The 24,915-nt window shown below is 43.0% G+C and overlaps 1 protein-coding gene across 1 annotated transcript in view; it reads left to right on the top strand.

Moving 5' to 3' along the window:
* Window positions 1-24,915, top strand: part of COLGALT2 (collagen beta(1-O)galactosyltransferase 2) — a 90,546-nt gene that overhangs the window by 47,602 nt on the left and 18,029 nt on the right. The window contains exons 3-7 of the mRNA XM_060197821.1: window positions 1,576-1,693; window positions 2,485-2,619; window positions 5,386-5,590; window positions 10,368-10,487; window positions 13,743-13,819. Coding sequence (XP_060053804.1) covers window positions 1,576-1,693; window positions 2,485-2,619; window positions 5,386-5,590; window positions 10,368-10,487; window positions 13,743-13,819 — 655 coding nt within the window. The remainder of the gene's footprint in view (window positions 1-1,575; window positions 1,694-2,484; window positions 2,620-5,385; window positions 5,591-10,367; window positions 10,488-13,742; window positions 13,820-24,915) is intronic.

Below are 24,915 nucleotides of genomic sequence, written 5' to 3'. Positions count from 1 at the left end.
TTATGTCCATACCAATTAGACGCTTCCAGAGGATTCTCAAAGGTGTGCCGGTCTTCTTACCTATGTGACCATGAGAAAGCTGTGGACTAGCTGCTTGGTGGATGCTGACAGTGTGGTACCCAGCATCAGTTTTGGGGTTATAGTGGTGCTAGGAATCAGTTCCAGGGTTCCTGGTTCTTAGACATGCAAGTCTTGTGCTTTGGTACTGAGCTATCCCGCTATTGCTTTAAACACTGAACAAAAAACTTAAATTTTTTGGAGGTCGGATGCACATGGCACAAAGTGCAAGGACCGGTGTAAGTCGAGCCCCCAGCTCCCCACCTGCAGGGGAGTCGCTTCACAGGTGATGAAGCAGGTCTGCAGGTGTCCTTTTCTCCCCCTCTCTATCTTCCCTTCCTCTCTCCATTTCTCTCTGTCCTATCCAACAACAATGGCAGCAATAACAATAATAACACTAACAACGATGAACAACAAGGGCAACAAAAGGGGAAAAAATGGCCTCTAGGAGCAGTGGATTTGTGGCACAGTCACCGAGCCCAGCGATAATCCTGGAGGCAAAAAAAAAAAAAACCCTTAAAATTTGTATATATTTATTTCTATTCAAAAACATGAAGTATCTGCCTAGCCCCATTTCTTCTGTATCAGACTTTGTGAAACTTTTCTGAGCCAAGACCAAGCAAACTAAGTCTTTGTTTCTCGTGGAAATTCAAACTTATGATGTAACATTCCCAATAGTATTTGATGGCAGAACTGTAAAAAAAAAAAAAAAAAAAAAAAAAAAAAAAAAAGCCTCTAAGAACATTAGCTTTGTTTGGGGCTGTGCCTCTACTGAAATCTTGAGTGTGCTCTTTATGTGCTGTAGAACATTTCCCAAGGACTAGCCACTCACTACCCATCTCTTCATCTGTGAAGTAGGCAGAATAGAAACACCTACCTAAGTAGAGACTCACTGAGATATTTCATGTGAAGAGTGTTTATATTCATCTTGAGAGACTAGAGTACTTCTCCGCCCTGGAATAGGTGGTTCTGAGCATTGAACCCAGAATTTCTTATGTGCAAGTCCAGATTTTTACAATTTTTTTAAAAGATTTATTTATTTTTATGAGGTCCTAGGACACCACTCAGCTCTGGCTTATGATGGTGCCAGGAATCAGTTCTGAAGTCCCCGGGACCTTAGAAACGCAAGTTGTATACTTTGGTACTGAGATATTCCCCCTAGGACTTCAAACACTGAACAAAACATTTTAAAGATTTTATACATTAATTTTTATGACAGAGAAGAGCATTGCTTCAGCCTCTGGGGTGTCAGGAACCAGACTTGGAACCTCAGAATTGCAAGGCCTACACTGTATCGCTGAGACAACTCCCTACTCACAAAATCCTTGTTCTGTAAACAGCAAATCTCCTTGTTCCAGTTTCCTGTGTGTCACATGGGGATGATGTTGTCAGTAGGACCTACTTCCCATGATGGAAGGAAGAAGAAATGACTTCATGATTATAAACACTGAAGTTCATTTGCTGTAGTATATAGGTAGTCAATAATTATAAGTCCTTTTATCATTGTTGTTGATTTAGATCTTACCCTGATGAAATTGGACCAAAGCACTGGCCAAGCTCTCGGTTTGCCCATGTTATGAAGCTCCGACAGACTGCTCTTCGGACCGCAAGGGAGAAGTGGTCAGACTACATCCTGGTAAGAACAGATGTTTGATTTCTTAACAACTGTTATCTAGAATGTGTTCAAACTCATTGTTTAAAACTGAGGGCTGTAGGAGCAGCCGGAATGACCTGTTATTAAAGTTCCATGGCTGGCACATTTGAAGAGTCAAGAGAAAAAAATCAGGGGATTTCTTCATTGGGTTCCCTAGACTTAACCACAGACGTACTCCCAAGATTATATTTGCAGTAAATAAGTGAAGAAGCTGAATTATTCAATCTCTTGCATTTAACAGTTGAAAGAAATAGAACCACTGGAAATTTAGTAGATAGAGCAATCTAAGTTGTATGTTACATTACTTTTGTTTTGTTTTTACTGTTTTTATTATCTTTATTTATGTATTGGGTAGAGACAGTCAGAAATTGATGGAGAACGGGAGATAGGAAGAGAGACACCAGCAGCATTGCTTCACCACTGGCAAAGATTTCTCCATATAGGTGGGGACTGGGGGCTCGAACCCTTGTCCTTGCGCATTGTAACATGTGCGCTCAAGCAGGTACACCACCACCTAGTCCCTGATATATAACTTTTTAGATGAACTTTGCAGACACAGCATTCCTTTTTTATTAGTCATTAAATAATAGTTTACAAGATTATAGGTTTACTGGCTACAGTTCCATACTGCACCTACCAACAAAATTCTCTGTAAACCCCCTGCCCGTCTCCATGATAACCACCATAGTTCTCACTATGTTAGAAATCATTTGATCACTTTTCCCCCCTAATTCATAACACGACTTTTCTATATTTTTCTTTTCTTTTTTTAGTTCATTGATGTCGACAACTTCCTGACTAACCCGAAGACTCTTAGTCTGATGATTGCAGAAAACAAAACCATTGTGGCCCCCATGTTGGAGTCTCGGAGTCTCTACTCTAATTTCTGGTGCGGAATCACACCAAAGGCAAGTCCTTTAGCTAATGACAGGGGCTGTGGGTTCTAGTAAGAGAGCCATATGTTCTCTGCAACTGTGTTAAATCTTTTTCTCTCTTGAAACATACATGTCATTATGGGAGTAGAACAGTTTCAGGAAAACAGGCCAATCCAGACCCAATGCCGTGACCCAGTGAGCTCTTTCTTCTGCATAAGTGAATTATGAGAAGATACTCTAATGGACTTAGTCTTGAGGCTTTTAATTAACCAATGAAGGTTATGGAGTATATAACTTGTTTTCCCAATTTAGAAGATAATTTAAATAGTATTTTTGTGCGTGACTAAAACACACATAAGGATACTGTAGATCCCCACCTGCAGGGGGAAGCTTTACAAGTGGTGCGGCAGTGCTGCAGGTATCTCTTTCTCCTTTTCTCTCCCTTTCTCTCATCCTGTTTCTCCTAGTCTGTCACATTTAGAGAAACAAAAAAAAAGGAAAAATGGCCACCAGGAGTGGTGGATTCATCATTCAGGCACCAAGCCCTAGCAGTAACCCTGGTCGGGAAAAAGAAAGAAAGAAAGAGAGAGAGAGAGAGAGAGAGAGAGAGAGAGAAAGAAAGAGGGGGAAAGGAAATTACAGAAAGAGTTTGGATGGGCTGGGTGGTGGCATACCTGGTTGAGCATACAGGTTACAGTGTGCAAGGACCTGGGTCTGAGCCTCTGGTCCCTACCTGCAGGGGGGAAGCTTTATGAGCAGTGAAGCATTACTTCAGGTATCTCTCTCCCTCTCTATCACCCCCTTCCCTCTAGATTTCTGTCTCTATCCAATAAATTAATATAATTAAAAATAAAAAGAGTTTGGAGAGTCAGCAAAATAACTCACGTAGATAGTGCATCTGCTTTGCAATGCATGCTACCCAGGTTCAAGCCCAGTGCCCACTGTATTAGAGGAAGCTTTGGTGCTGTGATATCTTCCCTAGCCCCATCTCTGTCTCTGACTCTCTCTATCTAAAAAAGTCATCCTGGAGCACTGAATCTCTGGCAACAATAAAACAGAAAAGTATGTAAAGGGAAAGTCAGAGACCCAGAGGTAGTCTACCTCTAGAGCCTACCTTGCTGAGCTTGAGGCCCTGGGTTTGAGCCTTGCCACCATCTGAGAGCATCATAGACAGCACCAGTGGGGCTCCCTGGATGATGGGGTGATACTATGATGTCTCTCTTCTCTTGTCTGTTTCTTCTCTCCTCTCACTCTCTATAAATCAGGAATAAAACTTTGGCCAGGGACTACCTTGCCATGCACACAGCTCAGGTTAGAGCTGTGGCCCCACATGGGAATGCCATGGCCCTGGGGGAGTGCCAATGCTTCCCTCTCTCTTTCTATGTGAATGAAAAAAGTTAGCTTAGAAACAGTGAGATTGGGAGTCGGGTGGTAGCTCAGCAGGTTAAGTGCATGTGGTGCAAAGTGCCAAGGACCAGCTTAATGATCCTGGTTTGAGCCCCGGCACCCCACCTGCAGGGGAGTCACTTCACAGGCAGTGAAGCAGGTCTGCAGCTGTCTATCTTTCTCTCCCCTTCTCTGTCTTCCCCTCTTCTCTCCATTTCTCTGTCCTATCCAACAGTGACAAAATCAATAACAACAACAGTAAACAACAAAGGCAACAAAAAGGAATAAATAAATATTTTTAAAAAGAAGAAAAAGAAAAAAAGAAATAGTGAGACTGTGAACGTAAGAGGTCTTGAGTGCATACACACAAAAAAGGAAAAATACATACATACATACATACATACATACATACATAGATACATACATACATACATACATACAGGGAGACCCCTAAGTAGTGGTATCATGCATGTGCAAGGCACTGACCTCATTTTCTGGCCCATCAGATATATATATATATATATATATATATATATATATATATATATATATATATATATATATATCAGATATAGATATATATATCTCTCTCACCAGAAGGTGAGAGATAGCTCAGTCAGTAGAGAAAACACTTTGGCATGTGTGAAGACCTGGATTTGTGCTTCTGGCAACCAAGTGGAAGGACCATGCATAGGGGAAGCTTCATGAACAGTGTAGCAGTGCTATGATACCTCTCCTCTCCATGCCTCTCACCCTCTATCTAAAAGAAAAAAAAAATAGAAAAGAAAAAGAGAATTCACCTGGAGCTAAATAAAATGACAATTTCCAGAGTGCAATGTAGTCATTTTAATGACAACCAATATTAACATGTATTCTTGATACTACACACTCATCTAAGAACTTTTCAGGCCTTGCCTTAGTTTTTACAAGCAATCCTATAGAAAAGTACCCTGATATTTAATATTATACAGACGAGAAGCTGGGTACATAAGGTTCGTACCTGACCACTACCTACAGATGGTAAGGCGCTGGGGTGGGATTAGAACTTAGGGAGTCAGACACCAGAATCTGCTCTGAACTGCATTGCTCTATCTATCCCCTCTTAGCCCTCACCCTTTACAGCCAACTATAAGTCAACATAAAATGCATGTTTATGAAATTATTTAGTCAAGAGGTAGGTGGAAACCAGGATGATCACTATCTCCAAAACCTTTTGGTGATGTCTTAGATGTTGATGGCATGTCTTGAGCTCAGCTGGCAGTTCTTAGGCCAAGATAAGAGACACACAGATGACATTTCTTGGAGACTTCCATTTCTTACACCGCTGGTGACTCTGAAAGAATCAGCCAATGATGAGGAGGATGAAGCCCCCCCCACTCTAGCGCATTGCCCACCAGTTTGCTTTTATTGCAGGGCTTCTATAAACGGACCCCTGACTATCTCCTGATCAGAGAGTGGAAGAGGCAGGGCTGCTTCCCTGTGCCCATGGTCCACTCCACGTTCCTTATCGACCTGAGGAAGGAGGCATCTGAGAAACTTGCGTTCTACCCCCCACACCAGGACTACACCTGGACCTTTGATGACATCATTGTTTTTGCCTTCTCTAGCCGGCAGGCAGGTACTGCTGAATTGTGTGTTGTCAGCTGGTTTCCAGTTTCCAGCCATCCTGCTGTTTGCGATCACAGCAGTGACAGCCCCCTTTGTTCTGTGTGACTTATTAAAAAAAAAAAAAAAAACAAGCACCAGAAGGCCAGAAGGTGGCTCAGCAGGTAAGGTACACACTGCAAACCTGAGGCTCCAGGTTCAATCCTTGGTGTTGCATAAGGCCAGCGATTCCCTGTTCCCTCTCTTCCTTTCCCCATTAAATAAATGTATCTTTTAAAAATCCCACTGCTTTACAAGGAGATGTTGCAAATCTTCTTTGTAATTCTCTTCTCTCCTCCTTTTCTCCCCTCCTCCCTCTGCCCCCTCCCCCCTCCCCATCTCTTCTTCCCCCTCCCCCTGCAATGACCCACTTCCTGCTTCTGATCAAACCTTTCAGATATTTTCACTTATCCATCTCACTCTTGCCCTTTCTTCCCTTTCTACACCTTATCTCCACAAAGACCAAACCACCCCTATTTTTCCAAACCTCCCAGACCACTCATCCTCTATTTTTTAACAGTGTCTTATAGTTTTCCTTAAAAAAGTCCTTTACATCCTTTGTTAGATTTATTCCCAGATACTTAATTTTTTTTGACTCAATTATAAATGGAATTGCTTCCTTGAGTTTCATTCCCTGTGGCCCATCTTTTGCACAGAGAAATGACACAGACTATGGGTACTGATTTTGTATCCTGCTACAATACTGAAATCATGGATGATTTCTAGTAGTTTCTTGACAAAGTTTTTGAGATCCTCTAGGTATTTCAACATATCATCTGCAAATAATGAGAGTTTAACTTCATCCTTTCTAATTTAGATTCCTTTGATATCTCTTTCTTCCCTGATTGTAATGGTGAGTACTTAGGACTATGCTGAATAGAAGTGGTGAGAGTGGGTATCCTTGTCTAGTTCCTGAGTTTAGGGGGAAAGCTTTCAGTTTTTCCCCATTGACTATAATGTTAGCCATAGGTTTACCATATATAGCCTTTATTATGTTGAAGAATTTTCCTTCCACTCCCAATTTCTTGAGAGCCTTTATCATAAATGGGTGTTGGACCTTGTCATATGCTTCTTATGCAATTGATAAAAGTCATGTGATTTTTTTCTTTTCGTTGATATAGTTGATTACACTGATCGACTTGCAGATATTGAGCCATCCCTGCTTCCCATGGTTGAATCCTACTTGGGTCTTGGTCAGTTATTCTTTTAATATGTTGTGGATTCAATTGCCCAAGATTTTGTTAAGGATCTTTGCATCAATGTTCTTTAGGGATATAGGTCTATAGCTTTTTCTTTTTTGTGTGGAGTCCTTTCTGCTTTGGGGATCAGGTTGATGTTAGCCCCATAGAATGCGTTTGGGAGTGTTCCCTCTTTTTTCACTTTCTGAAAGAGTTTGAGGAGGATGACTGTTTGCTCTTCTTTGAATGTTTTATAAAATCCGTAAGTATAGGTATCCAGACCCAGGCTTTTGTCCTTGGGTAGGCTTTTGATTACTGTTTCAATTTTTTTTACTATCAAAGATATCAAAGAAATTGACCTTTTAAGTTTATCTACTTCCTCTTGTGTCAAGGTTGGCAGTTGGTATGACTCTAAGAATGTGTCCATATCTTCTGAAATGAAAGAGTGAGCAAACATATCATCTAGCTTAGACATTCTTTCTTCTGCATGAGTGAGTACTTTTGATGCCTTCCACCTGTGCTTGTACTGCACTCAAAGTGTCTTTCACACCATGCAGTTCTGTCTGAAATTTTTCTTTCATCGTTGATAACTGCTTAGTGACCACTGAAATTCTTTTACATTTTCTAATTTTTTAGAGAACTTTATTCAGAAATCTTCTTTAATGTTTCTTAACTCCTTAGATAAATTTTCTTTCAAATCTTGAATATGCTTCTCCATACTATGCTTAGATTCTTGGGGAGTCCTCATAATGAGCTTTCTATAGTCTTTCTCTGATAGTCTCTCTATATCCATAATTTCTTGGAGTCATTCTGTTTCATTTCTGTCTGACTGATATGACTTGATGGGAAGTTTGTTTCTGTTGTTTTTCTGTTTATGCACTTACTATTGTGATCTATGGGTTTTCCTTTGTTTATATGTTGGGTGGTGGAGGGTTGAGGGATAGGGTTGCTGTTTTCTTGAGCTTTTTGTCCATTTCATTTGCATATTGGTTTCTCTGTATGTTTTCCATCTGAAACCAAGCATGAAGGGTTTGCTGCTGGGCTGCAACTGTGTTCAGAAAAGCATGGCTCACTGTATCTCCATTTAGCTACAAGCTTCTATAAATTACATTTATATTTTGGCAACAGAACAGGCTTTTTTGGTTACAAGTGTTCCCTGCTTTTTTGGTGTGTTTTTACCTGTATTTCAGTAGACTAATGCCCTTGAATTCATGGTAACTATGATAGTCCCATATTTTATTTGTTTGTTTATAATTCAACCTTTCTTTAGTTTCCCTGGTTTTCTTGGTTTGCCTTGGTCAAGTCAACAATTAGGGAATCCCTGATGGTGGGTGCCAATTATTGGCGTTTAAAACAAAATGGAATGTTTTATAAAACATTTATTTTTGGCATTATCAGGGCCTTATGCAAGCACAATTTCATCACTCCACACCAACTTCTTCATATATATATATGTCAGAAAGAGAAATATTGAAAAAATGTTGAAAAATAAGAAACACAAAGCAAAATTTGGACTGGGTTTGGTGTATTGCACCAAAGTAAAAGACTCTGGAGTTGGAGTGGAGGGTTCAGGCATTGGAACATAATGGCAGAGGAAGACTTAGAGAAGTTTTAATTGTTATGTGGAAAACTGAGAAATCTTTTTTTTGTAATCCTCCTCCTCTCTCCTTCTTTCTGCTGCTGCTTCCTCCTCTTTCTTTTCTTTTTTCATCCAGAAAGTTTCTGGGATGTAAACACTCAGGACCCCACGGCCTGAAACTGCCTCTTTTGTCCCTTCGTATTTGAAGGACGGTTTGGCTAAGTTTCCCCTCCCTTCTTGACAGAAGCTTTGCAACATTAAATGGAAAAATGAATTACCTAAACATCACGTCTTTTCCTCTCCTCTTCCTGAATTCATCATGACTTTGCAAGAGGGCCTATCTGGCTGGAAGCTACCCCCAAAGCACTCACTTGGGCTGATCACAGAGCTAGTGAGTCCCCCGGGCACGAGAAGTAACAGACTCTGCAGAACCCGCCCCAGCTCCAGCCAGATTCAACAAAGAGGACAAAAGCTCTTTTCTTCCCCCTCCCTTCTCAGTTAATGCCCTGAGACAGTTTCACCTGATTTGGCAGGTGGTACAACTGACAGGAGGAAATTCATCTGTACAGAATAGAAAAGCCACTATGTAGGTAATTTTCTCCCTGCAAAGCAAGGATGGTAATAGCAATTAGCACATCAGGAAACAGGAGCCAGAACTTGGCACACTCATCCTCTTCACTGAGTAGTCCTTTCATTGTTCAGCCTGCCATGTTGGATCTGCAGGAGACCTTCTCATGCCCATGTGCCTAGCTTGTCTAGGATAGCAGTGGAGGCTACAAAGACCAGTGTGACCATGAGGACTAGGCTCACCCTGGTCTCATCACACTGCAGATTCTTTTTATTTATTTATTTTTATTAGTGACTTAATAATGATTGACAAAATGTAGTATGAGGGGTACAATTCCACTACCAGAAATCTATATCCCACCACCTCCATTGGACGTTTCCCTATTTTTTAACCCTCTGGATTAAAAAGGTCCCTTTCTTCTGAGCTGAAGCATAGCCCTGGGGTTTTTGATGCTGCATTTCACTTTGTTGTCATTATTATTGTTGTTGTTGTCACTGCTGCTGTTGTTGTTGGACAGGACAGGGAAAAAATCAAGAGAGGAAGGGAAAACAGAGGGGGGTGAAAAACATAGACACCTGCAGACCTGCCTCACTGCTCGTGAAGCGACCCCCCTGCAGGTGGGGAGCCAGGGGCTCGAACCGGGATCCTTAAGCTGGTCCTTGTGCTTTGCACCATGTGCACTGAACCCAGTGTGCTACCACCCGACCCCCAACACTGCAGATTCTTAACATGACTAGAGAGAGCCCACCTTTTGTCCCAGTACAACTCAGTTATAGAAATTCTGAGTTTGTCTTGGTTGACTGCAAGTACATATCTGCTAAGAGAACAACTGTGACAGAAGAGTTTCATGGAGAATTTCAAACTTCCTTTCTTCTCCTTCTCCTTCTCCTTCTCCTTCTCCTTCTCCTTCTCCTTCTCCTTCTCCTTCTTCTTCTTTTTCTTAAGTTTTTGTTTCCATATGCCTAGATTTAGCTCTAATAATGCCAAAACAATCTAGAATGCTCCAGTCTGCTTTCACATCTAATGTGGATTTGACTGCTCGTTTTCTTGTTATTTCCTGTAGGTGGATTACAGTGTTCCTTTCTGTTCTCTGGAGTGAGATTGCCTTGTCTCCTTTTTGAGCCTTTCATGGCTTTTCATTTTCCTTTTAGGTCATGAATCTGTATTTTCTTCACAGAAGAAAAAAAAAAGGGTCCCATTCTTCTGAGCTGAAGCATAGCCCTGGGGTTTTTGATGCTGCATTTCACTTTCCAAATCAAATGCACTGAGGCTGACTGACTGTCAGAGCCTACAGCAAGTTTTGTTCAATGTCAATGCCAGACTCAGAATCAACTAAAGTAACTTGTTTTTCCTGGAGGTGTTGCCATAATAGAGTGAAGAAGCATGTTATCTGACTGGTGGGTTTTGTCTCCTCTGTGGTCTGCAGGTATCCAGATGTATCTCTGTAACAGAGAGCACTATGGCTACCTGCCCATCCCCCTGAAGCCTCAGCAGACCCTGCAAGAGGATGTGGAGAACCTCATCCACGTGCAGATCGAAGCCATGAGTGAGTTTCTCTGAGCCTGCTAATGTCACTTGTCCCTGCTCCCAGGACTGATGCCTCACAGCCCTCAATCAGCCTTGACTGAAATAGAGCTATTCTTATGCCCCTGCATTCTAGAGCTCTATGTGAAACACCAAACTGACAAAGACTGCATTCTGGAAGCTTCTAGCACAGGTGTTCTGCTGACTCAGTAACTCTTGGCAGGAGTGGTGCAGATCTACAGATATGATACAGAGTTAGTGGGATGAGAGCACATTTGTCAAATGTCCTTAGGAAAAGTGAACTTGATATTAAAAGCACTTTGTACAATGTTTGGAATTCAAAGGGCAGTAAAGAAGGATTGTGGGGGGTTAGGCGGTAGCGCAGCAAGCTAAGTGCACACGGCGCAAAGCGCAAGGACCAGCGTGAGGTTCCCAGTTTGAGCCCCCAGCTCCCCACCTGTAGGGGGGTCGCTTCACAGGTGGTGAAGCAAGTGGATTCATGGTGCAGGCACTGAACCCCAGCAATAGCCCTGGAGGCAGAAAAAAAAAGGACTGTGAATAGACTACGCCAGTTGAAGCATTGCACTGGCCTTTTGTGTGTAGACTGAACACCCACTTGCAGTGTATGAGTCCCTCTCTATGGGGACTGAGGGTTCCAAATGCTTTACAGCCAATTCTATTCCTGGTGTTTATACTTACCTGGGGAGGCAGCTGCCTGTGTACAGCAGTTCTTTCTGAAAGTAGCAAAGAGAAAGGCCATAGGGACTTGTAAGAGAGAGGGCTGTGGGCAGGGATGATCCAGTGGACCTTCAGGCCCTAGTGACTCTTAAGCTGGAATTTGATAAAGTATGCAGTTTAAATGAGAGGAATGACCTGCATGGGTATCACACACAGAAGTAGATGGGGAAGAGACGTTGTCCTAAAGGCATTCATATCCTGGATGAGAGTTGTCTTTGAACACTGTAGTGGCAGCTGGGGAGGTGACTGAATGGTAGAGCACACTGCTTTGTGTGTGAAGTTCCAGGTTCAGTCCCAACCCTGGCATTGTATATGACAGAGCAAACTGGTGCTGACTTTTCATTCTCACTTATAAAATCAAGAAAAAAAAAATATATATGGGGAGGGGAGAGTCAGAGTTAATGTGGTTTAATTACTGTGATCCTCAAATGCCCATCTTATGCAGAATACCCATCCTAAACACAGTAGAAGACAGAATCATATTTATCCAACATTTAATGTTTCATGACTTATTCAGTATGCTGGGGATAAAGCACTAAACAAAACCATGAGGCCATGAGAGAAGAAGAATCCAGATGCACAGAGCCTTATGTTCATATAAAGGAATTTGAGTTTTATTTTGAGAGTAATGAGATTCCGTGTGTGTGTGTGTGTGTGTGTGTGTGTGTGTGTGTGTGTGTGTGTATGTGTGGGGGGATTAGGCATGTTGGGATGGGGGTTGTGATGGGAGTTGTGCTGGGAGTTATACATGTAGGAAGGCCCCTCAGGCTCCTGGCAAGATGTTGTGGATGGGATGCAAGCTGTAGCTGGGAGGTGATGGGTGGATATTTGGTTGGTAAAGCCAATGAGACCTAGATGCAGCCTGGGAAAGCAAGAAGGAACTCAAGACTGAGCCCAGGATTTTGGCATAGTATACCACTTACAAAACAGGAAAGGCTTCATGGAGGGGACTGCTGGACCGTATACACTTGAGATGTATTAGATGTCTGGATGGAAAGGTTGGGGTGTGTAGGTATATGAACCTGGGGTTCAGGGAAGAGACACCAAATGGAGGCAAACCCTTGAGAATCACCACCATTAAATGGGCCATGTGAAATCACAGAGCACTGTGAACTTGTCAGTAAGAGAGCAAAGAAGAAGAAGAGGGGAGGGAGAAGAACAGATCCCTGGGGGAGAGAGAGAGAGCCAGAAAGCTGGGTAAGAAAATGAAAAATACTTCAAGACAGATCCAGATGCTGAGAAACCAAGTAAAATCAGGATAGAGAATTGACATTGGCTCTGTCAAGCTAGACATCTGGGATAACCTTGAAAAGAGACACTTGCATCCAATGATGAGGTCACTGGAGTGGGCTAAGGCGGGGGAGTGGGGTGCTGGGTAAATGAGGACATAGAATCATGTTAGCATGGGGAGGTAGGAAGGGTGAAGACTGGTAGGGGGTCAAAGACACCCTTTGTGTTGTGTTGTTTTGTCAGACAGAGTATTCTACAGTGTGCCTGTGTGCTAATGAGAGTCAAGAGAAATCAAGAACTGAAGTGATGTGGAAGAGAACATGTTTATCTGGAAAGCTGAAGTCTTTGAGAAAACTGAGAAGTTGTCAGTGGAGAGGTTGTCTAGACAGAGACAGAAATGCACCATCATTAGCAGAGGAGGCAGGATGTGTGGGTGCAGGAGCAGCTGGGTTTGCAGACCTGCAGTGGAAGAAGGAAAAGGCAGGTGTGATTTTCTTCTGCTCGTTTTCTCTATGATGCAGCCTGTCCTTCTGGTAACCAGAGATAGTGGAGATTTCAGGAGCAAGCAGAGGAGTAGAAGAGATCTCCCAGAGACTGGGAAGGTGTATTCCCCGTGCAAGTACAGTCACATCATCTGGCAGCGTCCAGGGCCAACTGAACATCTGTGTTTGCCGTTTTGCAGTGACTCGGTGGAAGCAAGCGTGTGAATTTCTCTTGCAGCATTCTTGCCGGTGCTGTGTGGGTAGACGTCGGGATTTCTCAAGCAAGGTTGATAGCCCTGGGGATCTTTCAGGAGGCCTGCAAGAGTGCTGGTCAGGTGCTGGTGGGAAGGAAGGCAGGAGGGCAGGAAAGGTGTGACAGATGCAGAATGGTTGTGAGTCACTGAAAGAACGACTGTCGGTGAGAACTTCAGGGGTCCAGGTAGATGCTGCCACTTCTAAGATGACACAAGGAAATTATCATTTTAGAGCCTCAAGTTGGGGCTACCAGTGGGTGAGGGGCATGAGTAGAAGGCGATGGGTACTAAAATAGGTTTCACAGGAGTCTGAATGAACACACACACACACACACACACATTTTTCATAAATTACAATATGGCTGACAAATGCCACAATCTGCAGATAAACAATTGCTCTCAAAACAGGTGCTCTAGCCATGGGGATTCCTGGCTAGCAGCTCAGTCCCAGAGAAGGGCCGAGCAGTTGTCCTGCCCTGGATGGGGCTGTGTGCCTGGAGGCCAGGCGTGGAGGTGGAACAACTTTGACCCTCTCATTGACCAATCACTCTGCCTGTCTCTTGTGTCTTCCAGTTGACCGTCCTCCAATGGAGCCTTCCCAGTTTGTCTCGGTGGTTCCTAAGTATCCTGACAAGATGGGATTTGATGAGGTATGCAGAGAGTGTCGCTGTGTGTACATGTGTGCTCTCTTGCAGGGCATGCTTGGTTTTATATCAGAGCACAGCTGGGCTGGCTTGGCTGCTGTAAAGGCTCTGAGGGCTTGAAAAAAACCACTTAGTTTCTGTTGTGCCTCAGTTTAGGCAGGATCACTTCAAAGTGGATGGGTTGAATCAGAAGTATGTTACTATTTGGTAGTGAAATGAAGAAAATATATATATATATATATATATATATATATATACATATATATATATATATATATGTTGCCATCAAAGTTTTTTCTTTTTTCTTTTATTTTTTTTTGAGATTAGTATAATCTCAACTGTTTATTTAAAGGTTTTTACAGGAATAACATTAATTTTTCTTATTGATTTAATAAACAAGACCGTAGGATAAGAGCGGTAAAATTCCACACAGTTCCCACCACCAGAGTTCTATATCCCATCCATTAGAAGCTTTCCTATTCTTTATCCCTCTGGGAGCATGAACCCAAGATCATTATAGGGTGCAGAAGGTGGAAGGTCTAGCTTCTTTTTAAAAAATATTTATTTGTTTGTTTGTTTATTTATTCCCTTTTGTTGCCCTTGTTTTTTTTTTGTAGTTATTATTGTTGTTGTTCTTGATGCTATTGTTGTTGGATAGGACAGAGAAAAATGGAGAGAGGAGGGGAAGACAGAGAGGGGGAGAGAAAGACAGACACCTGCAGACCTGCTTCACCGCCTGTGAAGTGACTCCCCTGCAGGTGGGGAGCCGGGGGCTCGAACCAGGACCCTTCTTTCTTTTTTTTCCATTTTGACGAGATTCAGTTTATTGTGACGAATATAATCTCCCTCATTGAAAATTCGACCCTGGGTAAAATTAGTCATTTCCCAAGTGATTATATGATGGAAATATATAATTAAAATTTTTTTTTACTTATAAAAAGGAAACATTGACAAAATCATAGGATAAGAGGGGTATAGAGTCACACAGTTCCCACCATCAGACCTCCGTTTACCATCCCCTCCTGATAGCTTTCCTATTCTTTAACCCTCTGGGAGTATGGACCCAAGATCATGTGGGATGCAGAAGGTGGAAGGTCTGGCTTCTATAATTGCTTCCCTGCTGAACACGGGCGTTGACAGGTCAATCCATACTCCCAGCCTGCCTCTCTCTTTTCCTAGTAGGTGGGGCTCTGGGGAAGCAGAGCTCCAGGACACACTGGTGGGGTCGTCTGTCCAGGGAAGTCTGGTTGGCATCATGGTAGCATCTGGAACCTGGTGACTGAAAAAAGAGTTAACATACAAAGCCAAACAAATTGTTAAACAATCATGGACCTAAAGGCTGGAATAGTGCAGATGAAGTGTTGGGGGGGGATCCTCCATTTCGTAAATAGCTAGTAGGCATATTTTAGTTATATTTCAAAGGGCTTATAGCTATACTAGTTTTTTGTTTGTTTGTTTGTTTGTTTATTTTTTGCCTGAGCCTGAAATCTGATATGCAAGTGAATCCTAATTATTGTCTGGGGAGATGATGTCATGGTTGGAAAAAGTACTAGAAAGCTGGATCAGGGAAGAGAGTATCTCCCTAATATGAGAAAGGGGAATAAATATGACTGTAAACCCCATCAGTTTGATCTGATCTCAGGCCCATATTCAGCTTAGGAGCCTGTGTGACCTCTACATCCCTCTAGATCTGAGCTCACATTCTGTGGTCATGAGTAGGAACATTCCAAGCTGCCCCAGTATCGACCCATCTTCCTCAGGTGTAGCATAGAGTATGTTGTCCAGCTTCCTTTCGGAGGATGGAACATTCTCTACCATTGTTGATCCAAGCTGAGGGCAAGAACCAGGATCCTTATGCCGGTCCTTGCACTTTGTGCCACCTGCGCTTAACCCACTGCACTACCGCCCGACTCCCAAAGGTCTAACATCTGTAATTGCTTCTCTGCTGTACAATGGCATTAGCGGGTTAATCCATACTTCCAGCCTGTCTCTATCTTTTCCTAATGGGGTGGGGCTCTGGAGAAGTGGGGTTCCAGAACACATTGGTGAGTTCGTTTACCCAGGGAAGCCAGATTGGCATTATGGTAGCATCTGGAACCTGATGGCTGAAAGAGTTAAGGATATAAAGCAGAGCAAATTGTTGACTAATCATGAACCTAAAGGCAAGAATATTGTGGATGGAGATTTGGGGTCTCCATTTTGGAAAAAGCTAGTAGGTCTATTTTAGGAATATTACAGGGGGCCCATGACTTTACTAAGTTTTTCTTGAGCCCAACAGCTAACATGCAAGTGGGCTAAAGGTATTGTCTGGGAAGATGGTGTTAAATTAGAAACAGTACTAGAAAGCTGGATGAGGGAAGAGAGTAGCTCCCAAATATGGGAAAAGTATATAAATACCATTAACTGTAAACCCCATCAACCTGATCTGGGGCCCATATTTCAGCACTCCTGGAGCCTGTGTAACCTCTGCATCTCTGTAGGTCTGAGTCCATATTCCATGGTCATAGCTAGAAACATTCTAGGCTGCATTCATTTCAGGACCTGTCTTCCTCAAGTGGCAGAGTGTGTTGACCCAGCCTCCCTTCAGAGATGGGGCAGTCCCTACCATTGTTGTTCCACATTGAGGGCAAGGTCCTGTAGAAGCCCAGAAGAGTGTGCACAATGCTGCTTCTGATGGAGATGACCAGCGATGGTTCAGAGAGGGATCTGTTAGAGGTCTAGTCCCTCATATCTATGTAGGAATCCCAGGATTCCCTGACTAGGGCCCCAGATGATGGGGAGGCCAGCTACCAGAGTTATTACTAGGACCTTGTGCCTACATGATTCTACCACTCCCAGTGGATTCTTCTTCTTTTTCCTTTTTAAGATATAATATGAAAGGCAGGGACAGAGAAAAAGAGGGAGAGAGAGAGAGAGAGAGAAGGAGGTGGAGGAGAAGGAAGAGGAGGAGGAGAAGAAGAAGAAGAAGAAGAAGAAGAGAGGAGAGGAGAGACACCACTACACCACTATGTCACTCCACAACTTGTGAAGCTTTCTCCTAGCATGGTGCTTCCATGTGGTGGCTGTGGCCTCGAACCTGGTTCCTGGTGCATAGTAAAGTGTGTGCTGTACCAGGTGAGTCATCTCCTGGCCTCTAAATTTGGTAGTTTTTAGGAACATATACTGACCAATTTTTTAAAAGTTTTTTTAGTGGATTTTAACTTTATTTTAAGGTGGTGTGAATCATTCTAGACCATGTAATTTTCTCTCTATTTCTCTTCTATGAGAAAATATTGGGAGGCTGAGTTTGAGGGGACACAGAAGAAAAGAATAAAGAAATCTGTTCTAAAACTCTCCTTCTGTGCAGGCAGGAATTTCCTCATAACTCTCTGAGTGCCATGTGTGTGATTAAGTTTGGTTCTATGCTTTTTTAAAACAGAGGTAGAGAAAAAGAGGGGGAGAAAGAGGGAGAAAGAAGGGATGGGCAGGGAAGGAGGAAGGGGAGAAAAGAGAAAGAAGGGAGAAGAAAAGATGGAAAGAAACTGGTATGAAAGCTTCCTTCAGTGAAGCCGGGTCTGCCTGGAACCTGGGTCACACCTTTCATCTGTGCTTAAGAGATTGTTGGCAGGGCCAGAGTCTGGCTGCCAAGTCCTTCTAGGCTTCTTATGGCACACTGGAGGGTGGTGCAGAAAGCAGCACAGTGCCACAGAAACCCTCAAGCTGAGATTCAGGCTATGAGAGAGACTGAGCTTTGTGCTCTGTGCTCATTGCCACTGGTTCACTGAAAGAAAAGGCTTTTTCTTTTCTGAGGGGAAAGACAGTGGCACACTCAGCAGAGTATGCATGTTACCATGTGTGAGGGCCTGGGCTCAAGGCTTTCATCCCCACCTACAAGGTGGAAGTTCATGAGTAGTGAAGCAGTGCTGTAGGTGTCTCTGTACTAGCATCCCTGTCCCAAACTAGTGATAGCCTTGGTGACAAGGAAGGAAGGGAGAGAGTGAGGGACTTATTTATCAGCCTGTACTTGTACTATCCCTGCTTCCAGGTTACAGCCACTCAAAGAACTGTTGCTGGGACTGGAATTGGGATCTCACCTTTTACACTGATTTGGAACTAAACTTCAAAACTGGAAAGTATTGCTTGTCCGTGAAGCAGGAAAGAGTAGTTAATACGTTATATCCATGAAGGGAAGAATGAAAGCAAACTATTTTATTTATTTATTTATTTATTTATTTATTTATTGTTTATTAGGAGGGAGAGAGGGACAGAGAGGAGGAGGGAGAGAGGGAGGGAGGGAGGGAGAGAGAAAGAGAAAGAGAGGAGCGCTGCTCTTCTCTGGGATCTGCTGGTGCCAGAGATTGAATCTGGGGCCTCACGTATGAAAAGTATCCTGTGCTATCTCCTGGCTCAGCAGAGATGATTTTAATGTGGCAGAGAGGAATCGGTTGAACATGTCAGTAGTTTTTTTAAATGAACAGGGTAGCAGGAAAGGTTAGCTCCCACCACATGCTGGACTGGATTCCATGTGTCAGCTCTCTCATCAGCTCCTGACCTTGCTAAAAGAATCTCCTATTCACCTTTTCCTCCTACATACACATTCCTCTGTGCACCACACCAAAGCAAATGCCATGGGACAGGTCCAGGGTCTCTGCACTCTCCATGGATTGGGGGCAAGAACTGGGTGCCTTCTAGAATCCCCTGGGAGATGCCAACTGTAGGAAGTGAGGCAGCTCAGGGCCTCTGCTTGCCTGAGCCCAGGGCAGTCACTTGTCTGTCTGAAGCTGAGAGAGGCTGGTGATAAAGGGATTTCCAGGTCCCTAGCAGTCCTGTCCAGTGCTCTGGCCCTGCGAGGTGTCTCAGCTGCCTCTGGCCATGTGGCTCTTCCTCTATTTACTCTTCGCGAAGTCTGAGTGAACCGTCTGTGTTTTTCCTTCATGGCTGCAGTTTTTAACACCCCAGTCCTGGCAGGCGCTGGTACTGGATTGTTATTTACAGAAGTCTTCTCCCCACACAGGAGCTCTCTGACTCGAAGGGACGTTGGGGGTTGTAGTCCTTCTGCTAATTTTGTTTTGTTTGGGTCTCTGGGAGAACCTCAGACAGATCCCTGACCACACAAAGAAATGTCCTTTCCCTTCCATGTCTGTAAAATTGGGGGTGGAAACATGACCCATTTCAGGGTGCTTCTAAACAGGGAGATGAAGAACACTAAAAGAACACACGTAACAAAATCAGACATAGTCACCACAGAAACTGTGTCTTCAGAAAATGAACACCCCCATTAGGTAAATGAGGGAAATCCTGAGGTCACACTGTACCCCTCCACCGTGTCCTAAATCAGGGGCAGGAGTTGTTCCAAGGGGTGTGGTGCTTCCTTGTCAGTTTCTCTTCCCAGGGCTATAACTGGGTGGAAGTGTGGCTGCACTGCAGGGTAGAGCTGAAGTGTAGTAATGTAGCTTTTGAGTCCAGTAAAACATGGAACATTATCGATGGTCACGCACAGGAGGACCCTGTTAGCCAAAGCTTAACCTGGTTATTTGGTTATTTAACTTAATGTGGCTCTGGAGAGTCAACCAAAGGCCTCTTGCTTACAACAGAGTGGAGGTCTTCCCAAGCCAATGTTTTCATTCCTTTTTATTTTAGAGGTCTGGGGAAGGGGGAAAGTTAAGGAGAAAGAGAGAGGAGAGAACAAAGCACTGTCCCACCATCCATGAAACTCCTGTCCTTCTTCCCATAGTGCCCACATGTGGTGTTGGGGCTCAAACCCAGGGCCTCAGCATAGTTAGGCTTGTGTGCTAACGGGTGAGAGCTTTCTCCCAGCAGGCCCCCGCCTCCCCTAGTCTCATCACAGTGTAGGCTGCTTATGAAGCATAGATGCTCCTTTATTCAGCACATTGCCTAGAACAAGCCCTCACAAACCATTTTCACAGAACTGGACCTTAGTGATGTGCTTGCCTAACAAACTGGGAGCTGGGCCCTTAGCACTCACCATCTCCTCCATTCAGCAAGGTGCTTGGTCAGGACTTCTGCCCATGGTTTCTTCCTTTTCCCATCTCTGTTGTAAGTCTGCAGCATTTCCAGTTGGCAGGAGAGACTCTCTCAGAGCCTATGTCAGTGTTCAGTGAGCTCATTGCTACTAGAGTCAAAAGAGTCTCATGAGAGCATAGTTGGCTTGTTGTGATATCCAGGTGGCTTTACAGCCTTTAGGCCTGGGACTTGTCCAGACAGCCACACTGTGACTCCCTGCAGGACACAGAAGTACAGCCATCAAGAATTCAGGGGCCAGTAAGAACAGAAGGGAAAACACAAAGCAGAACTTGGACTGGAGTTGGTGTATTGCATCAAAGTAAAAGACTCTGGAGTGTGTGTGTGTGTGTGTGGGGGGGGGGGTTACATGTCCTGGAACATGATGGCAGAGGAGGACCTCATGGGGGTTGAATTGTTATGTGGAAAACTAAGAAATGTTACACATGTGCAAACTACTATATTTTACTGTTGACTGTAAACCATTAATCCCTCTCCCCAATGAAAAAAAAAAAGGAATTCAGGGACCAAGGTGAGGAAGGGCTGGTCCTTCCTCACCTTGTGAACACACTTTCCTGGGACTTCACCAGCCACATGTCCTTGTGGTATTTCCTACAGAGCCATGCGATGTGGGAGTTACTCCTTTCCATTTCTCTCTCCCCTCTTCCTCCAAGAGCTACCCCCCAACAACAGAGCCCCTTCTCCTTATTTCTTTGAGAGCCCCCTCCCTTAGTCTCTAAGGTCATTTTTAAAGAACTCTGATAAAGAAGCGGCTACAACTGAGACCTTGATAATCACATTAGATTGATTCTCTTTATTCTTTGATTGATTTTTTTCTTTTTTATTTAAGAAAGGATTAATTAACAAAACCATAGGGTAGGAGGGGTACAATTCCACACAGTTCCCACCACCCAATCTCCATATCCCACTCCCTCCCCTGATAGCTTTCCCATTCTCTATCCCTCTGGGAGCATGGACCCAGGGTCATTGTGGGTTGCAGAAGGTAGAAGGTCTGGCTTCTGTAATTGCTTCCCCGCTGAACATGGGCGTTGACTGGTCGGTCCATACTCCCAGTCTGCCTCTCTCTTTCCCTGGTAGGATAGGTCTCTGGGGAAGCGGAGCTCCAGGACACATTGGTGGGGTCTTCAGTCCAGGGAAGCCTGGCCAACATCCTGATGACATCTGGAACCTGGTGACTGAAAAGAGATTTAACATACGAAGCCAAACAAATTGTTGAGCAATCATGGACCCAAAGCTTGGAATAGTGGAGAGGAAGTGTGAGGGGGGTACTCACTGCAAACTCTAGTGTACTTCTGCTTTCAGGTATATATTTTGCAGTAGTTTACGGATACGTGTAAACATATCTAGGTGAAACTGGTGTATATTTAGGTTTTGGGACTTTGTTAGAAAGTGAACCACCTGAGATGGAATTAGAGTATACTATGAAAGGAAAGGTCTCACCCGAGTAATGAAGCTGAAGGGTTGTCATTCCACACGTCAAGTCTCTGGACACAGTATGAAGTGAAGCATGTTGAGGTGTCAATCGTTGTGTGGGTTAGGTTGTAATTGGCAGATGCAATATTATTTGATATGGATTGGGAGAGGCATACGGGAAAGTGGGCCCTATACAATGGTTCTAAGACTGGGGGAAATAGAGGCTCTATAGTGGAGATGTGAGGTTCCTGCTGTCTTAGGGTTCAAAAAGACAATCCATAGTTAATGTTATCATCACATTATTTGGTAATTGGGTTAACTTTGAAAAGTCCTTTTGTTAGGGTTTGCTGTACAGTACCCAGTACCTTGTATATAGCTGTGCTATTGGTTGCTTCTGATCTACTTTGTCTAGGCTTTTGAGAGAGTCTGCTTATCAATTACATAGCCTATATATTGAAAAGATTCAGTTTGTGTTTTGAAAAACTTCGAGACATACAATTAATTTTCCCCCTCTCGTATTAATTAACCAGTGATTTATATGACTACATTTTACTAGGAGTGTACATAAACACCATTCCCACCACCAAAAGACTGTGACCCATCCCTCCCACCCACTCCCACCCCCCACTGCCCCAGGAAGCTGCATGTCTACCCCTCACCACAGGGTTTTTACTTTGGTGCCCTACTTACAATTTGGTCAGGTCCTGCTTTTAGTTTCCCTTTCAGATCTTCTTACTCAACTTCTGTTGATGAGTGGGATCATCCCATACTCATCTTTATCTTTCTGACTTAGCTCACTTAACATAATTCCTTCTAGCTGTGTCCAAGATGGGTCAGAGAGGGTGGGTTCATTGTTCTTGCTGGCTGCATAGTATTCCATTGTGTATATATACCACAGCTTTCTCAGCCACTCATCTGTTGTTGGGCACCTGGGTTGCTTCCAGGTTTTAGCTATTATGAATTGTGCTGCTAGGAACATAGGAGTACACACCTCTTTTTGGTTGGGAGTCCTTGGGGTATAACCCCAGGAAAGGAATTACTGAATCATATGAAAGGTCCATGTCTAGCCTTGTGAGAGTTCTCCAGACTGCTCTCCACAGAGATTGGACCAATTTACATTCCCACCAGCAATGTAAAAGGGTTCCTCTGTCCCCACAACCTCTCCAGCATTTGTTGCTGCTGTCCTTTTTAATGTATGCCATTCTTACAGGAGTGAGGTGGTATCTTAGTGTTGTCTTTATTTGCATTTCTCTGACAATCAGTGACCTGGAGCAGTTTTTCATATGTTTGTTAGCCTTTTGGATCTCCTCTGGGGTGAATGTTTTGTTCATATCCTCTGCCCATTTTTGGATGGGGTCATTTGCTTTTTTGGTGCTAAGTTTGCTGAGCTCTTTATGTATTTTGGTGATTAGTTTCTTGTCTGATGTATGGCATGTGAAGATCTTCTCCCATTCTGTGAGGGGTCTCTTTGTTTGTTTAATAGTTTCTTTGGATGTGCAGAAGCTTTTCAATTTGATGTAGTCCCACTGGTTTGTTTCTGCTTTAGTTTTCCTTGCAATTGGGTTTGATTCATCAAAGATGTCCTTGAGCTGTAGGTGGGAAACTGTTTTACCAATGTTTTCCTCTAAGTATTTGATTGTTTCTGGTCTGACATCTAGGTCTTTGATCCATTTGGAGTTGATTTTTGTTTCTGGTGAGATAAGGTGGTTCAATTTCATTCTTCTGCATGTTACAACCCAGTTTTCCCAGCATCATTTATTGAAGAGAGCCTCCTTTTTCCATTTAATGCTTTGGGCCCCCTTATCAAAGATTAGATGTCCATAGGTGTGGGGATTTATTTCTGGGCTTTCAATTCTGTTCCACTGGTCTGTGTGCATATTTTTGTTCCAGCACCATGCTGTTTTGATGATGATGGCTTTATAATATAGTTTAAGGTCTGGGAGTGTGATGCCTCCATTTCTGTTTCTTTTCCTTAAGATGGTTTTGGAAATTCTAGGTGTTTTCATGTTCCAGATAAATGATTATAGTGTTTGTTCTATTCTCTTAAAGAAGCTTGGTGGAACTTTGATGGGTATTGCATTAAATTTGTATATGGCTCTGGGGAGAAAATTCATTTTGATGATATTTATTCTTCCAATCCATGAGCATGGGATATCTTTCCATTTCTTGGTATCAGTTTCCATTTCCTTGAGTAGCGACTCATAGTTTTCAGCATACAAGTCTTTCACTTCTTTGGTCAACTTTATTCCTAGGTATTTGATTGATTTTGCTGAAACAGTAAATGGGAGTGATTTCTGGATGTCTTCTTCTTCAGATTTAGTGTTTCATAAAGAAATGCCACTGATTTTTGTACATTGATTTTGTAGCCTGATACCTTGCTATATTGCCTAATAACTTCCAGTAGTTTTCTGCTGGATTCTTTAGGTTTTTCTATGTATACCATCATATCATCTGCAAATAGTGAGAGCTTGACTTCTTCCCTTCCAATCTGTATTCCTTTGATTTCTTTCTCTTGCCTGATTGCTATGGCAAGAACTTCCAATACTATGTTGAAGAGTAATGGTGACAGTGGACAGCCCTGTCTAGTCCCCGATCTGAGGGGGAATGCTTTCAACTTGTGTACACTGAGTATGATGTTGGCTGTAGGTTTGCTATATATAGACTCTACTATCTTGAGGAATTTCCCATCTATTCCCATTTTTTGTAGAGTTTTGAGCATGAATGGGTGTTGGATTTTGTCAAAGGCTTTCTCTGCATCTATTGAGATAATCAAGTGGTTTTTGGCTTTGCTTTTATTGATGTGGTGAATGACATTGATTGACTTATGGATGTTGAACCAGCCTTGCATTCCTGGGATGAATCCCACTTGGTCGTGATGAACAATCTTTTTGATATGTTGCTATATCCAGTTGGCCAAGATCTTGTCTAATATTTTGGCATCTATGTTCATCAGAGATATTGGTCTGTAGTTTTCCTTTTTTGTCCTGTCCCTATCAGCTTTTGGTATCAGGGTGATGTTGGCTTCATAGAAGTTGGAAGGGAGTATTCAATCTTATGGAAAAGCTTAAGAAGTATGGGTACTAACTGTTTCCTGAAAGTTTTGTAGAATTCATTTGTGAAGCCATCTGGTCCAGGACTTTTGTTTTTGGGGAGGTTCTTAATAACGGTTTCAATTTCTTTGTCTGTGATTGGTGCATTTAGATTTTGTAGTTCTTCTTGGTTCAGTTTTGGAAGGGCATATGCTTCTAGGAATTGTTCCCTTTCTTCCAGATTCTCTAGCTTGGTGGCGTATAGTTCTTTATATAAGTTTCGCAGGATTCTCTGGATTTCTGTGGTGTCAGTTGTGATATCTCCTCCATCGTTTACAATTCTATTAATTTGAGTCTTCTCTCTTTTTTGTTTGGTGAGTCTGGCTAGGGGTTTGTCAATTTTGTTTAATCTTTCAAAGAACCAACATTTGGCTTCATTGACCTTTTGTATGGTTCTTTTATTTTCGATGTTGTTTATTTCTGCTCTACCTTTAGTGATTTCTGTCCTTCTGGTTGCTTTAGGGTTCCTTTATTCCTCTTCCTCTAAGTCCTGGAGGTGTGCAGTAAGGTCATTCATTTGAACTTCTTCTTGGTGTTTAATATGTGATTGTATGGCTATAAGTTTCCCTCTCAGTACTG

Source organism: Erinaceus europaeus, chromosome 9 (assembly GCF_950295315.1).
Source record: "Erinaceus europaeus chromosome 9, mEriEur2.1, whole genome shotgun sequence".
NCBI classification, from domain to species: Eukaryota; Metazoa; Chordata; class Mammalia; order Eulipotyphla; family Erinaceidae; genus Erinaceus; species Erinaceus europaeus.
This window is presented reverse-complemented; position numbering and strand designations above follow the sequence as displayed.